This window comes from Quercus robur, chromosome 1 (assembly GCF_932294415.1).
Source record: "Quercus robur chromosome 1, dhQueRobu3.1, whole genome shotgun sequence".
NCBI lineage: Eukaryota > Viridiplantae > Streptophyta > Magnoliopsida > Fagales > Fagaceae > Quercus > Quercus robur.
In genome coordinates, this window is record NC_065534.1 from 16,592,491 (window position 1) to 16,607,539 (window position 15,049).

The following is a 15,049-nucleotide window of genomic DNA, read 5'->3' on the forward strand; positions in this document are numbered from 1 at the left end:
ATATGTGGGATCTATCCTATATATGTATACAATGAAGTCATGACCCCGGTGTGTTTTGTGCATTAGCATAGGGTCCCTGATTGGTGGTTGATGATTGGATGCCAATCTGCTTAGACTGCTTACTACAAATCAAACCTAATGGTCCCATAGTCCCATTTGGCCGGAAAGAATCATGCTGGTGGTTTGAACTTTGCTTCCTGGGAGCAGCTATAGTTAGTTGCGTATAGTTCATGATTCATTTAAATTTTATTTAATTTTTTTAAAAAAGAGAGATAATAAAAGGATAAAGATGGCCACATCGGCTATGAGAGATCCTTGTCAATGTGAGGCTGTATTATTTCTCCAATTCCAACATTGGGGGCTAGAATTCGGTTAGATTCCCATTCCTTTCTTGTCATAAGTAAAAACTGCATATCAGCCTGCAATATCTGTTTGACAAAAATTCAGTCTCATCATATATATTAAATTAAAAAAAAAATCAACAAAATTAGTTTTTTTTTTTAAGCTAAATTTTATCTCTGTCTCACACATACGATTTCCCTCTTTAAGAATTTGTTGTTAAAGAATTTGTATTCCGACCCTATATATGTATTATTTTATTCTTTTTCAAAATTATAAATAGTAGTATCTGTAAGTACTAGATTTGGAAGCCCAAGTCTACTTAAATTGGTAGTGCCTTGCACTTCAACCCAAGCCCAGACAATAGAATTGTTTTAGTGTAGAGATGGGAAGGCAATTACAATAGAATGATTACCCAAGCTTAGAGCTAATGATGTGGTTACCTTGCACTTCAACCCAAGCCCAAACAATAGAATTGTTTTAGTGTAGAGATGAGAAGGCAATTACATTGGAATGATTACCCAAGCTTAGAGCTAATGATGTGGTTCACAGACAAGGAAGAATATGAATCAAGCAATTGATGAAGAAAAGTGCTCCTCGGTCACTCCCGAAGATAAGTTCTTATATATGTTTTACTTTGATTTTGTCAAGTAGTACATTGTTCGCTTTTTTGTTTCTCTTTCTATTTCTCTCCCAAAAGTCCCCTCATTGTAGAACTTCTTTCTTCTTATATATCTTCTTTCTTTGCATCCTCGCCTTTCACGTGTACATCCCAAAACTCTTCCTTTGATACTTGTCCTATCAAGGCTCTGCTAAAGGTGGTAGAAGGGGTTGTTAGCTGTAAAGACTCTGTTCAGGGGTCACTTCTTCATCAATGCAGCTGATAAGTTTACTACAAAGCATTCAATGCGGGGATGGTAGATATACCCTTTTAGAGAGCTTCCTACCACCACACTATTCCTCCTTTAGAGTGTTACCTCAGAAAAAATTGGCCTTTGCCTTTTTTTAAAAAAACAATCCAGCATTTTGTCTCATTTCCCAAACTAATTAGGAAAATTCTCCTCTTTTGAAACTCAATTTTCTCAAAATCGAATTAAGCCCTATAGTGACGTTTTTAAGGAGCCTATAGTGACGTTTTTAAGGAGCCTATAGTGACGTTTTAAGGACATATAGTGGCGTTTTGAAACTCAATCTCCTTGAACTCGAGTTATAGGTAAAAAAAAAGAAAAAAAAATTGCATATAACTCAACTTCATGGAAATCGAGTTACAAAACATCACTATAAGTCCTTAAAACATCACTATAGGCTTCTTAAAACGCTACTATAAGTCTCCATAATTTTTTTTTTTTTTTTATAACTCGATTTTAAGAAAATCGAGTTTTAAAAGAGGGACATTTCCCTAATTAATTTAGAAAAATGGGCAAAATGCTGGATTTTTTTTTTTTTGAAAGGGGCATTTGCCCATTTTCTTCGTGTTACCTCTCCTCCTCGGGTGCTCATAAGACATCATGCACCTTTCCCATCCTCTTCTCAGGCAGATCACCATCTCAGATCTGAGGCACTTTACAAATGGCTTGGTGAAGGATGTCCCACTCCTTGTTCTTCTCAGTCCTCAGGCACCCCACAGAACAGTATCAATAAGTTCAAGTTATGTACATGTATAAGAAAATATCTCCACATTTCATCCCAAGAATAACCACTGTTAAGTTTGAAAATCCCTCTCTAAATTTCTGATAAAATGTATAAAAAAGAAGTGTAGATTTTATCCATTTTGGTAATTCAAAATATCAGTAAATATTTCAATCGTACGCAATAATCTTTGGAATTAATGGTTCATCCAAGGTCGTTTTCCTTTTGAAACTAGTATAGAAAATGGGAGCCACATCTCCTTTTACATAAAACCCATGTCAAATAGTCTCCCACTTCATAAAACAAGCTCCACAAACACATAATCAAAGTTTTATCATTTATTCATTTCATTCTCCTATGGATCCACGACTGTCCATGGCTGCTCAACTAGGAGATGTCATCACCCTCAAAGCATTACTAGAAGAAGATCCACTAATCCTTGAAAAAGTTTCTCTAGCACCCTTTGCAGAGACTCCTTTGCATATTGCCACACTAGCCGGAAAAACCGAGTTTGTAAAAGAAATTTTAAGTCAAAAGCCTTCATTTGCTAGTGAGCTGAACCAAGATGGTTTTAGCCCCTTGCACATAGCTGCAGCCTCTGGTCAAGTTGAGATAGTGAGAGAATTGTTGAAACTCAGCCCTGATCTTAGCCTTGTCAAGGACAAAGGTGGTCGAACTCCTCTCCATTTTGCAGCCATTAGAGGAAGAGTTTTTGTCATTGAAGAGTTGCTGTCTCACTGTCCACATGCTATTAGGTGTGTCACCTCTCGAGGCGAGACAGCTCTTCACCTGGCTGTGAAGAACAACCAATTTGAGGCGCTTAAGGCTTTGGTTGAAAAGCTTGACAATGATGATGACGAGATTTTAAACGCCAAGGACAAAGAAGCCAACACCATCTTGCAGCTGGCTGTGGCTAACAACCAACTCCAAGTAAGTTAATGATTACTCCATGACCATGTTAGCTTCATGTGCATTAGTTTATTAGAACTAGCGTTGTCTTCTACCAACGATTTGTCGGGAATCACATTAGTTCGATTCTCTCCTCCTTTCTAGGAAGACATAATCCTTTTTAATTCGCAGTTAAAATTTTATTTAATTAGTTTTATGGTTTACAAAGTGGCACCTTATTTAATACTGCGTTTCATTAGTGTATCTCTGCAATATCTTAAAGGAATAGTTTAAAGGTTTCTAAAACCTTTTTTTTTTTTTACCATGAGAAAAAATTGATTTATTTAACTCAAGTTACTTAATATACATCAGCTGTGAGATTCAGCAATCTTAAGTCGGCAAAATTCTTACATTCCTTGATGATTTCTACTAATTTAAACACTAATATGAAAGGGTTTAGTTCAAAACATCAAAGGATGGCCATATAATGGTGTTTCACTATAACATTCAGCTTTTAAAAGAAGTCCCTCATCTCAATCATTTTTTACCTTAGAAGTCACACTCTCTCATTTACTAGAACTTCCAAGTCTTCAACTAACACTAACTACCAAAAGCCTCAACTAACAAATTAAGCAAAGACTCAACTATGCGTCAATGCCTGAGCAACCAACCAAAGGACCTCTTTACTTTTGGGCTTCCAGTCTCCAGCTGTGTCCAACATGATCTGTTGCAGTATTACTACTTATTGATAATCACCATTAATGTCTCACCACATCATCTTAAATAGATGATCATACATCGATGACTCTAGAGTTAGCATATTGATATTGATAGCTTCTCTCATTATCTTGTCACATCAGAAAAGTAATTATATATGAGGACCCCATAATTATAATTCATGCCTTTTAGCATAATAAGTAAAGAAAAGAAAAGAATGAAAGAAAAAGCTCATTTATTTATTTGATAAATTGGAGCGTTACTATCTTCAATTCTTTGTGAATAGGTTTCAAAGGCATTGATCGAGCAAGTAAAGATGCACAAAAATATAAGATGAAATCTGGAAAACTTTATTTGTGATAAACATGATTATGATATCCTAATTAATGATAGTGTACAGTTCCATTCCTTTAGGCAAATTAATTAGTTGTGATTTAATACTCTATTTCTTTCCTGAATAACCTTTGTTCCAAAAAAGAAGTCATTTCAAATATGAATAGCATGCAGTTTTGAGAATACTAAAAATACAAACATGTATCTTTGTTTTATGGTATAAAGTAAAAAAAAAAATATCATTCTGAAAAAAAAAAAAAAAAAAAAAAAAAAAAAAAAGTAACAAATTAAGTAAATTTAATAAAGACTAAAGTCACGAAACTTCCTAAGTTTACTTGGTGGGCTTCACATAGCTATCTAGACATTTTGGGGGTGGTCTTTCTTTTTTCTTCTTCTTCTTTTTCTATTTCCCTTTGTTTTTTCTTTTTTCTTTTTTGGATTTAAACGATAGACGGTGGTCTTTCTTTCTTTCTTTCTTCTTTTTCTTCTCCTTTTTCTATTTAATTTTTTTAATTTTTTGTGTGTGGAGTGAGTTTGGCCCTCAACATATACATATTAGTTAGCTCATGAAATAGTTTTCCCTGATATTAAATGAAAAGTAGGTTAGGCTCAAGCATTGATAATTGAACAAACTCGATCAGGACTCAGCCTGTCTCATTATTATAATGATAATGATATTAATCTATTTTACAACACGAATTATCCTTCAATTTTTGGTTTCTTTCAAACTGTTTCCAAAGTATTATTATTGATTTTAATACCTTTAATTAGTTTTTGAGAAAAATGTTATCTAAATTAACCATATTAGAATTGAAACTTCTAATTATCCTTCTGATGGAGGATAACTCCTGCTAGTGTATAGGGATATGATAGCTTAATCATAGCTTAAGCAATAGTATAATGCAATAGTAAACAATAAGATAAAGGAATATGATAGCTGCATTATTAACATGCAATATGGATCATGTCACATGAAATTGTTGGACTAGTTTGGCCATAAATTTTCTTGTCTGCCAAATAATTTGGAGCTTGAAACTGACATGCCTTGTATTTGCTGCACGGCCAGCTAATATATGATTATGAAGCAATTCTAGTGAAATGCATGTCTTGTACATTTTACAACCTAGTGGTTATGTGTATTTACAAAATTTGACTCTTACCATTTTTGCCACTCTTCTATCTTTTTTCTTCTTGCTTCTCTTTCCCTGCTTTTAACTAAAATACCCTGCTGAGTGCTGAGTTCAACCATGCCTCTTCATGGTCAACTAATTTTCACCTTAAGGAGGTTTGTGTTTCAATATCTAGCATAGACATAGCTTATTAAATGCTGAGGTGCCATTAAAAATGATGATATTAGAGATATTATAAATTTTACCATACATACAGCAAAAAGTAATTAAGAAATTTATTTAATGTTAGTTTGTAAGTCTTTTGTAATAAACTAGTAGTAACTTCAACATTTTTATTAAAGATTATATGATTTTCTTGACAAACATTATTTGGCAGGTATTAGACTTACTAAGAACTCAAAGCAAGCTAGACAAGAAATTCATAGAGATTCTACCAGGGGAGCAATCTACAGTTGAGACTGATATCTTGCCTCAAGCTACTACTCAAGCTGGTAAATTTGACTTGACACAACCGCAACAGTCAGATCAATCTGCAGAAGATAGTTCCAATACCATTTGGGAGAGTGTACAGGAAATGGTACTAGTTGTGGCCAGTTTGATTGCAACAGTGACTTATGAAGCAGGACTGTCCCCTCCTCAAACTATTTGGAGGGATGACAAAAAACTAGACCCCAAATGCATCTTCCATCGTTCAAATAGCGCAACAAATACATGTCCATCTGCAACATATTACCTATTCATGTCTTTTAACACTGCTGGGTTCTTTTCCTCTGTCTTCCTCATATTCTTTTATGGAAACAAAACTTATGTGAAAGTCTTACTACCAATTGCCCTAATCTCCATGATGATAACTTATATAACACTATCAGTCACCATGTTGCAAAATGGTCTCTCCTTGCTTATTGTATACTTGATAACTGTGGGCATTTTCGCTTATTGTGTCTTGGCAATTGAAGTAGTCAAAAAAATTGTTCAAAGTATCTATGGTTTTGCAGCAGAAAGAGTTGGTCATATATCGACATTAGCTCGAAGAAAGTGGAAGCCATCTTCTGCAGATGTCTCCAAAGAAGAAGCTTGACCAGCTAGGTCCCATGATCATCTTGTGAATTTTAAGTCTCCTAAGGACCGTAATGTACTCCACCTTGTTTATTTGATTTTTTTTTTGGGTTAAATATTTGTAAACATTTCAGGAAAGCCTACTTTAAATTTTTTTTTTTTTTTTTTTAAGAGTATCTAGTATATTTATTTGTAAACATTTTACAATTTGTGTTGAGACTACCACGCCTAGTAGTATTTTCTATTTCAAATTATATTGTTCTTAAGTGCTCTTTAAAGATTCCAATTGCTCTGCAAATATTTCTAAGTGTTACTGTTTTTTAAAAGTGCTCTACAAAGATTTCAAGTGCATTAAACATCACTCGCGTGAATGACCAGAAATCATGGTGGAAGCAGGCATGTTTAAGATATCAAATGTAGAAGAACGCTTTGAATACATAAATAAGCTTCTTTTTAATAATTCAGTTTTTTTTCTTTCTTTCTTTCTATCCCAAATAATGTATCTTTCTCCGAAGATTGAAAGCAATAAGTTATCTCTTTTTCTCCTGAAGTTGTTGGAATTATTTGTAATAATTTATTGGCTGCAATTGAAAAGGTCTTATCAATATCCATTTATCCAATATCTAGGCATAAGTAACAATCCATTCTATAATTTCTTTTATTTAATTACCTCTTGTGAAAAAATGATTCCAAAAACAAAGGAATTAATTGTTCAATACGCAATAACATAAGTTATAACAATAGGGGAAGAGGGATTTGAATCATAGGCGTTTGTTGGAAATATCAAAAAGTATCAATTGAGCTATAAGGCATTTGATAATATGAAAGTAAACATTTTAAAATTCATAGCTATATTGTCACAATGAAAGATGAATACACCAGCTCCTGAGTTATAATAGAAGGCTGAGAAACCAATTCAGATTAATTTACATTTTATTTCAATAAAAACACGCCTTCGATGTTTTAATATACTTCTTAACTTGGAGCATTGCAAGATCCATCCAATCTTCAGTCACCTGAATATACAACGAAAGTATTATTAGTGAGATAGATTGAGCTACACCAGAACCATATACTACTTAATCCGAGATATTAACATAATAAGTTTGTACAGAAGTACCGACAGATCAATAAGTACACCATTGTTGCTATATAGATTAATCTTAAAAGAACTATATTTTAATTTACAAAGCTAAATAAATCTGAAATGACAATATATAGCTGTGAGGAAAGAGTTTAAATGACAATAGTTATAAGGAATAATACGGGAGGGGGTGCTAACTGCTAACTATGATATTGAAGCAATGTGCATCTCTGCACCACACAACACACAACACACAATGATACAATCAAAATTGATGAGCACGTTGCCCACCTTTTTTGGGAGTATGTTTCTTACCTACGAAAATGAGAAAAGAGCAATGCCAATACAGAGCAGTGATACCATTTTACTTGAAACTGAACAAGTAACTAAAGTAAACTCTAATGCCAGTTACCAGCAAAAGCATATTCTAACAAGCATTCGAAATGGCCAGAGACTCAGAGTACGACCAATGGGGGCTGCTATTTAATCCAATTATAGAGTCGATCATGTCCTAAATTTTATCAAAGGTAATTCATGTTTTCAGTTAATACATATATTATTATAATCATCAATTCCAACGCTCTATACAGAGTTTGGGGTTCCACTAAAACACTATATAAGAGGGTTGTTAGTATATGCCATTGATAGATAAATGAATGTAATACTTATCCAAAAACAAAAAGATAAATGAATGTAAGCGTCTATAAGATGCTATGGTCTCAAAGCTCCTCAAATTTGGTAGGAAACTAATGGTGGGTCCATAGAGGGCAGTCATTCAAATAACAATTCCTTCTCAACAGTATTCAAACCCCAATTCAATTCTGCATGAATGAAACGTGATGCAACAAAAACACAACTTAACTTTTCACATAATCCCAATTCCTTTTTTTTTTTTTCTTTCTAATTTCTTTCTTTTTTGTGTATATTTATAGCATTATAAATCCTCAAGAAAATGATACCACAAATTGAATCAGGACCACTGTGTTCTGAAACGAATACCTACTTAAGCACTATGGTGTGTAGGGGCATCACCAATGAGCTTAAATTCCTGCACCTCCTTGAAGTTCAACCATGCCTTCTCCCAAATCTTGGCTTCATAAATTTTTTTCTTCCCGCCATCCTCCACCTCCAACGTTAGAATGTATATTATTCCAGAAACCACCTGCTGTTTCGCATTCACCACCTTCTTAAACTGCAGCAGTGTATTCTACACACAGCATAACATAATTAGACAAATGAACATTTAAACAAATATTAATCCCCCCACCAAAATTTCAGCAAAACCAATCATTCATCTATGCACATTAGCATACACACACACACACACACACATATATATATATGGCGTCTCTTTACCATCAGGCCAAAGAGTTTCTTTTTTGTGCAAGTGGGAATGTCGAATTAAACCCCATTGAACTGATTAAACCCCCACACATAATTGAGATGCATATAACTTTTAAGGTCGTGAAAAATTAACTCATTCCCATATTCTCAAATGGAAATTTCACTAACAAACAAAAACAACAATAACATGCCTTCGCGTCCATTTAAGAACAGCTTATTTTACTGAACAAAAGGACTCACTTAACAATACAATGGAACCCCCTTTAAGAGTAAAATTAAACTAAAAAGTAAAATATGCTAACTTCTTTTCAAATCCCAAATAACCAACCTTAATCTCAAAATTTTGGGTCACATGTATTCATTTCCTCCGTTCCATTCTATTTTAAATCATATTCACTCCTTAATTTCATCATTAGTCCTCTCTTATTACTTGTACTAATGAATTAATTGGAAATTTCACAAACAATTGTAAAAAAAAAAAAAAAAAATCACCAATAAACGACAGACGATCTAGAATAAAATTCCCCATGTTTGTTTATTTTCGGTATAAATTGCAAAACAAGAAAAAAAAAGCGTAATATGAAAGATCATAACAACGTTAAAACATTTAAAAGTGATATAGATAAGAGTACCTCTTTCTTGTTGTGGTCGTCGACAGCAAAACGAGCGAGGTCGTCGATCTGCAAGCTGTTCTCATGTCCCTTAACATCTGACACTCCTCCAGGTAGTGCTGCCATTTTTCTCTTTCGATAAACAAACAACCAAACACTCTTGTTAATATTCTTTTTTTTTTTTTTTTAAGCTTTGATTCGATTTGTGTATCTATCGGTGTTTGTGTATAGGCTTTAAATAGGGGAAAAAAAAAAAGAGGCTCTCGTTTTTCTTTCTTCTTTTTTTTACTTTACTTTATTTTATTTATTATATTATATTATATTCCGAAGAGAGATTCACAAATCGCAGGCAATTACAGATATTTAACGCGTTTGATGAAATCGTGTACGACCGACACTTCTCTTCTTCTTCTTCTTCTTCTTATCGCGACGTGACGTGGCAAACTATGATTTGTTAGGAAATGGTGGTCAACGTTGATTATTATTGTAGTAGTATAGGAGTTACGTACGGCATTATTCCTACGAGTTGTTCCTAATTCCTATCCTTATTGCCTAAGAATTGGAAAAGTCAAAACGAGAAGCCCATAGACGTGGATCAATTTGCCGAATATTATTGCTGTTTGAGGCGCAGCCAACAGGATTGGGTGGAGGCGCACGACAGCAACGTAAAATACTTTACACCAAAGATTTTTTTTTTTTTTTTTTGGTGACGGTTTGGTCCCTGCTTATAAACAACAATTTTTAATATTTAAATAATAATAACAATTTGGACATGTATTTCTATAATACTCAAATATATATTTCTACATTACTAAAAACTTAACAACAATACTTAAACACGATTACCAAATGAGCCTTCAGTTATTAAATTTGCTAGTTTTGGAGGTCTGATGATCGGGCTGCCAAAACCAACAACAAGAATAGTGGCTTGGACAATCCAAATGCTGGTACCTACCTGGCCATCCCCGTTAGTAGATACACGGATACACCCATACCCAAAAAGAAATACCATATATGTTATAATAGAACACCAATTTTGGGCCTAAAACCATTTTAATTCATAGGTTGAATCCCTACCTATACCAAAAACCAATTGGTATCTTGGTCTAAGGATAAAAACTATTATCAAGTCATATGTTGAAACTCTCTCTAAAAAAAAAAAAAAAAAAACACACACACACACACATTACAAGAGAATATTAGTTGCCTAATAGTACATACCTTACAAAAGAAAATAAATTTTTTTTGAATGCAAAGAAAATAAATGTTGTCTACAAAATTTTCATAATAAATTCTAAGTGGTAGGTTGTTATTTTATTTTTAGTTGCTATTGGTAGGTAAAAAGGTAATGTTAATAGTAAGTTCAAATTATAACTATTAACAATTTACCACTTAAAATAGAAGTCGTTGTAAAAATGTTGTAAAAATATTATGAATCGCAAAAGAAAAAACATATATATATATATATAGTTTTTTTTTTTTATGAGTAAAATGTAGTTAATGCTACTTTTTTTTTTTTTTTTACAAGTAGTTGGTGCAGTATATTAAGTTTTTTAATTAAACTCAATACATAATTTTATTGAATAATTATCTTTATCTTTAGTCTTTATAAATGATAATATTATTTTTTTGTGTTTTAGTATTCTATGTAGTTAGGTGTTTAAATTTAATTGGAGATTCTAAGATATTATTCCTAAGTTTTGTCAAATTTCTTATGAAATGATATTATAAAAGTGGCAATGTATATTATTTTTACTAAGACCAAAATAAAAAATGACAATGTATAGGACGTGAATAAAATACTACTACAGATGAACCAACCAACTAAAAAAAATTACATTATGAAAATGTGAACTTGATATATGCAAAACATTATAACAGCATGACAAGGTACATTATGAAAAAAAAAATCCACAAATGTGCCAACTAACAAAAGGTATAATATATTATTATTTAACCCAAGTTTGCCTTTACATAATCTGTTTATTTGTTTAGACCCCTTAAAATAGATTGTTTGACCTAATATATTAGCCAAGTATTCACTTAGGTTAGTAATGAGATCTAGGTAAAACAGTAATAAATCATATCATGCACAACGGAAAAGAAAATAACACATAGATATGATCATTCAGGAAAACCAATGAAATGAACAGTCTTAAGGCAAAAATCTAGGGAAAATTTGATCTAGCTATCCTTAATGTAAACAATCCACTATAAAGAATTGAATTTTACAAAAGATTTAACCCTAAATCTATTGCTACCACTAGTAGAACTTACTGACACGACCAAGTGTAAACTTCGACTCCACGGACTCTTCTCTCTTGAATTTGCAATACACAAGTTCCCACGCTCATGACTTTAAGATCCCACTCAAAGGTTTAGATCACCAGTTGTTGATCTTGTAGCAGCAACTAGATTCCACCAGCACTTGATTATAGATCTTATTCCAGTTTACACTTGTAGAGTTAGAAGGTTAAAGAACCTCTCAGATCTCACAGGAGTAACTCACAAGTCTTCTAAGAGTCTTCAAAATGTAATTAGGGTTTTGCTTTTATACTTAGGAGTGTTGGACTAAAATCCTAAACAATATTTTAATGGGCTTGAGCCTGATTTAAATTCTGCAGAAACTAATTAATTGCAATTTTCGATCGGTCGAGCTTCACTGAACTTGAACTCTTCTTTCTACAGCTTGAATGTCCTTAAAACTTGATTTGTACCACCTTGAGTAAAGTCTAACACCTAATCTAGTCAGTTTTTGTTCTCGATTTGCCAACATAAACAAAATAGGAATCTAAACATTTAATCCTAAATCTTTAGAACCTAACATAATCATTGATAGAGAACAATAATGTTCACTAAGGAAATCGATCGTTTCAACCTTTTTTTTTTTTTGGCGGATAGGAACTAAATTTGTTCTTGTGAGACCATTTGGCAATTGCTCTTATGGATCGTCGAGAAAGATGTGGCGTGAAATTGTGTGTTAATTCATAATAATTTATTTATTTTACATGTTATATGATGTTCATAACAACAACCTTGCTAATTAAAATGGTCTTACACGCTGTTGCTTAAAAATATTTTTACAGATTATAAAAAGGATATAATTTACAGTTCGTTGGTGACAAAGTCACAGAATTCATCATTGAGTTTAAGGGTCCCAAAGACATTAAATTCAATTTTTATTTTTATTTCCATAAATTGTTGTGTCATCATATAAATTAAAATTTTGGATTTAAAAAATATATAAATGATAATTTTTACTTCATTTTCTTATTTACTTCCTTTAGGTCTTTACCAAGGATTTGTTTGGAAAATCCGTGTGGACCTCGAAGAAGGATATCCAAACAAACCACCAGTCATCAACTTTGTAGACAAAAATTTTCACCCAAATATTGACATTGAGTAAGAATTTTATTTTAAATAAAGTTAACGTTTTTTTACTAATGACTAATGAGCTTTACTTTCATCATTTTAGTTCTGGGTTCATGTGTGTGGATCAGTTGGAAATTGAAAATTGGAATTCAGACTTTGTTAATATATATGGGTATAGATGATTTCATAATTTTTAGAAGTTTTCATTTAACTTTGTTTTCTTTAAAAGCGATTTTATTTTTTAAATTTAACTTTGTTTGGCGTGTGAGTTGTAGAACTGGAACATGTTTTTGAGTTCTTAATCCCTCAGATTTTGCTCCAACCAAATGTGGAAGATCCCTATAATTATGAGGCTGCTGATTTGTACGTCCGAGACCTAAAGGAGTACAAAGAAAAACTTGAAAGTAATTTTCTTTTTTATTTTAGTCAAAAAAAATTTAATAAAAAAGTTTATCTAATTACATTTGTAAGGACCCGACTTGAGTTCCTAGCCCAGCACATGGACGGACTTAGGCCCAAGAAGCCCAAAACAATGTATTTATAGAGGAATGGGTTGGAAAACTGGGCTTTAGTTGATCAAACAACGATATAGATAGGCTTTGATGGCAAAAAGATAAAAATGGACTATTATGAAATGAAGAAAGAACGTCCTCAGTGAAATCCGAGGACAATAATTCTGATATAATGTTTTTAGATAGCGTTACAAATTTGATTGTGGATTGTTACAGTATTTCTTCTCTCAAATTTCCGATCCCTTTCCTTGTTCTTTCTCATCTTCTTTTATACTCACTTCCCCTTTTATCTCCACCGTCCACCTGTATGCTAGATGGTTAGGGCTGATACTTGTCCCATCAGCCCTTCTCATAAGTCTTCAAGTAGTAATTGTAAGATTGAAATACACTGTTCAAGTATCACTTCTACATTAATGCGGTCACGAGATTAGTTGCAGTGCATTTAATGCGGAGGCAGCAGCTTTCTCCCCAGATATTTTTGGGGCTCATCCTTATCTCATATCTTTGCAATGCTTGTCCACCCCAAATGAATTTCAAGGATTGTCATCTTTGTTGTCAATCCATTTTCCAGGACCTCAACCAAGTTCGACCGAGGAAGTTTTCATCCTCGGCACACTTTCCGGAGCCTTTAGGACCAAACCCCACCTTTTATTCATCAGTGCAATCTTCCTTTGACGAAGACATCTCATCCTCGGGCGGATCTTTATTCTTGGCTTGGGCCAAGGCCCAACATATGAATAAATAATGCACTTCTGGACCTAAGGACCCTACAACATTAATTTCTTTCTATATTTATAATTGAAATAGTGAGTTATCACTGATTTAAAAATTAATAATTCTACCATCACACACTTTTGGTGTAGTGGTCACTTCATAAGTATAAATACTTGTGGGGTGTGGGGGACAATGACCAGGATTCAAGTCTCCAGAAAAGAGCTTCACACACATATGCACTTAGATTAGATTAGAGTAGAAATTTTATCTTGTATAAAAAAAAAATAAAAATTCTTGTAGGTTATTGCTTCCAGCATGCTAAGCCCATTTGATGGTTGATTTGAGAGTATTATTAGGAGATGATTTGGTCATATTTTCTAAGATAATAAATGACTTAATATGTGTTTGGAGACGCATTTCTGGTGCTGGGTTTGCGTTTTCTTTCTTCTTCTTCTTTTTTTAATTTTTTTTTATTGAGAAGCGCTGGGATGTTGTCTGTCAGTGGGTCCCATGCACTGTGCACGGGACCCACTACCTCTTTAACTAGCAAAATAAGCGGTGGACAATGCTTTCCAGTGGGTCCGTGCACTGTTCATGGGACCCACAAACTTTTTTTTTTTCAAGAAAACTTTCATTAAAAATGGGTCATACGGTACTATTCACATATTTAAAAATTATTTTGCTATAATGTTTTTAATTTTCAACGGTATCCAAACGGACCCTTAGTGTCCATTTGGAAACAGCTTATTTAGTTGAAACTGAAAACTTTTTGTTGAAAGTACAGTGAATAAAGGTAAAAGTTAGTAGGACCCATAAATAATACCAAAAAGTGTAGTGTGACCCATAAATAGTAGCATAAATAAGTTAAAATTGCAAATAAGCTGAAATTTTCAGCTTGTCTCGAACGGATACTATATAGTAGTTATAAATTTATAATAATACATATACTAATTTTGGGAGTCAGAGACCCAAGTCTAGTATCATGATTGTCTTAGTATTTTAAGCTAGCTATTGATAACTTTGATTGTTCTTGAAGTAAGGGTGATATGAACTTATTTAAGTGGAATGAGAATTCATAATAAACTATTAATAACTTTTGTTGTCTCGCCTTAATTAATTCAATCAGTATCTAGCAACTTTAGAACTAATATATGTGATTTTCTTCTATAAAAAAAAAAAAAAAAACTAATATATGTGATTTGGAGCATAATGATGCGTTCAATAATACAGCAAAGCATCCCTTTCCCCAAAAATAATAATTAAAAAAAAATTCCCATTAGAGTTTGGCCAAGCTTTTGCCTAAACTATTGTAACTTAACT

At 32.9% G+C, this 15,049-nt stretch overlaps 2 protein-coding genes across 3 annotated transcripts; one reads left to right on the forward strand and one right to left on the reverse strand.

Annotated features, from left to right (window-relative positions):
- Positions 1–2,091: 2,091 nt before the first annotated feature.
- On the forward strand, positions 2,092–6,363 carry LOC126723384 (ankyrin repeat-containing protein BDA1-like). Its single transcript, XM_050426774.1, has 2 exons — positions 2,092–2,898; positions 5,413–6,363. Exons 1-2 carry the CDS (start codon positions 2,326–2,328, stop codon positions 6,112–6,114), a joined length of 1,275 nt encoding a protein of 424 aa, XP_050282731.1. The 5' UTR covers positions 2,092–2,325; the 3' UTR covers positions 6,115–6,363.
- A 541-nt stretch (positions 6,364–6,904) lies between these two features.
- On the reverse strand, positions 6,905–9,392 carry LOC126723416 (cysteine proteinase inhibitor-like). Of its 2 annotated transcripts, none has more exons than XM_050426808.1 (3): positions 9,153–9,392; positions 8,180–8,383; positions 6,905–7,108 (listed from the first exon to the last, which is right to left on the reverse strand). In XM_050426808.1, the coding sequence occupies exons 1-2, from the start codon at positions 9,255–9,257 to the stop codon at positions 8,180–8,182; spliced, it is 309 nt and encodes a 102-aa protein (XP_050282765.1). In that variant the 5' UTR covers positions 9,258–9,392; the 3' UTR covers positions 6,905–7,108. The 2 variants fall into 2 exon arrangements, with proteins under 2 accessions (XP_050282765.1, XP_050282772.1); XM_050426815.1 differs by having other exon boundaries at positions 8,176–8,383.
- Between the last annotated feature and the right edge of the window lie 5,657 nt (positions 9,393–15,049).

What these genes read in the sequence shown, in the direction of transcription:
- LOC126723384 (XM_050426774.1), top strand. Translation starts at nt 2,326, where the DNA reads ATGGATCCACGACTGTCCATGGCTGCTCAACTAGGAGATGTCATCACC. An exon ending in TGGCTAACAACCAACTCCAA is followed by an intron (nt 2,899 to 5,412) that starts GTAAGTTAATGA and finishes ATTATTTGGCAG; the next exon opens with GTATTAGACTTACTAAGAAC.
- LOC126723416 (XM_050426808.1), bottom strand. Translation starts at nt 9,257, where the DNA reads ATGGCAGCACTACCTGGAGGAGTGTCAGATGTTAAGGGACATGAGAAC. An exon ending in ACGACCACAACAAGAAAGAG is followed by an intron (nt 8,384 to 9,152) that starts GTACTCTTATCT and finishes TGCTGTGTGTAG; the next exon opens with AATACACTGCTGCAGTTTAA.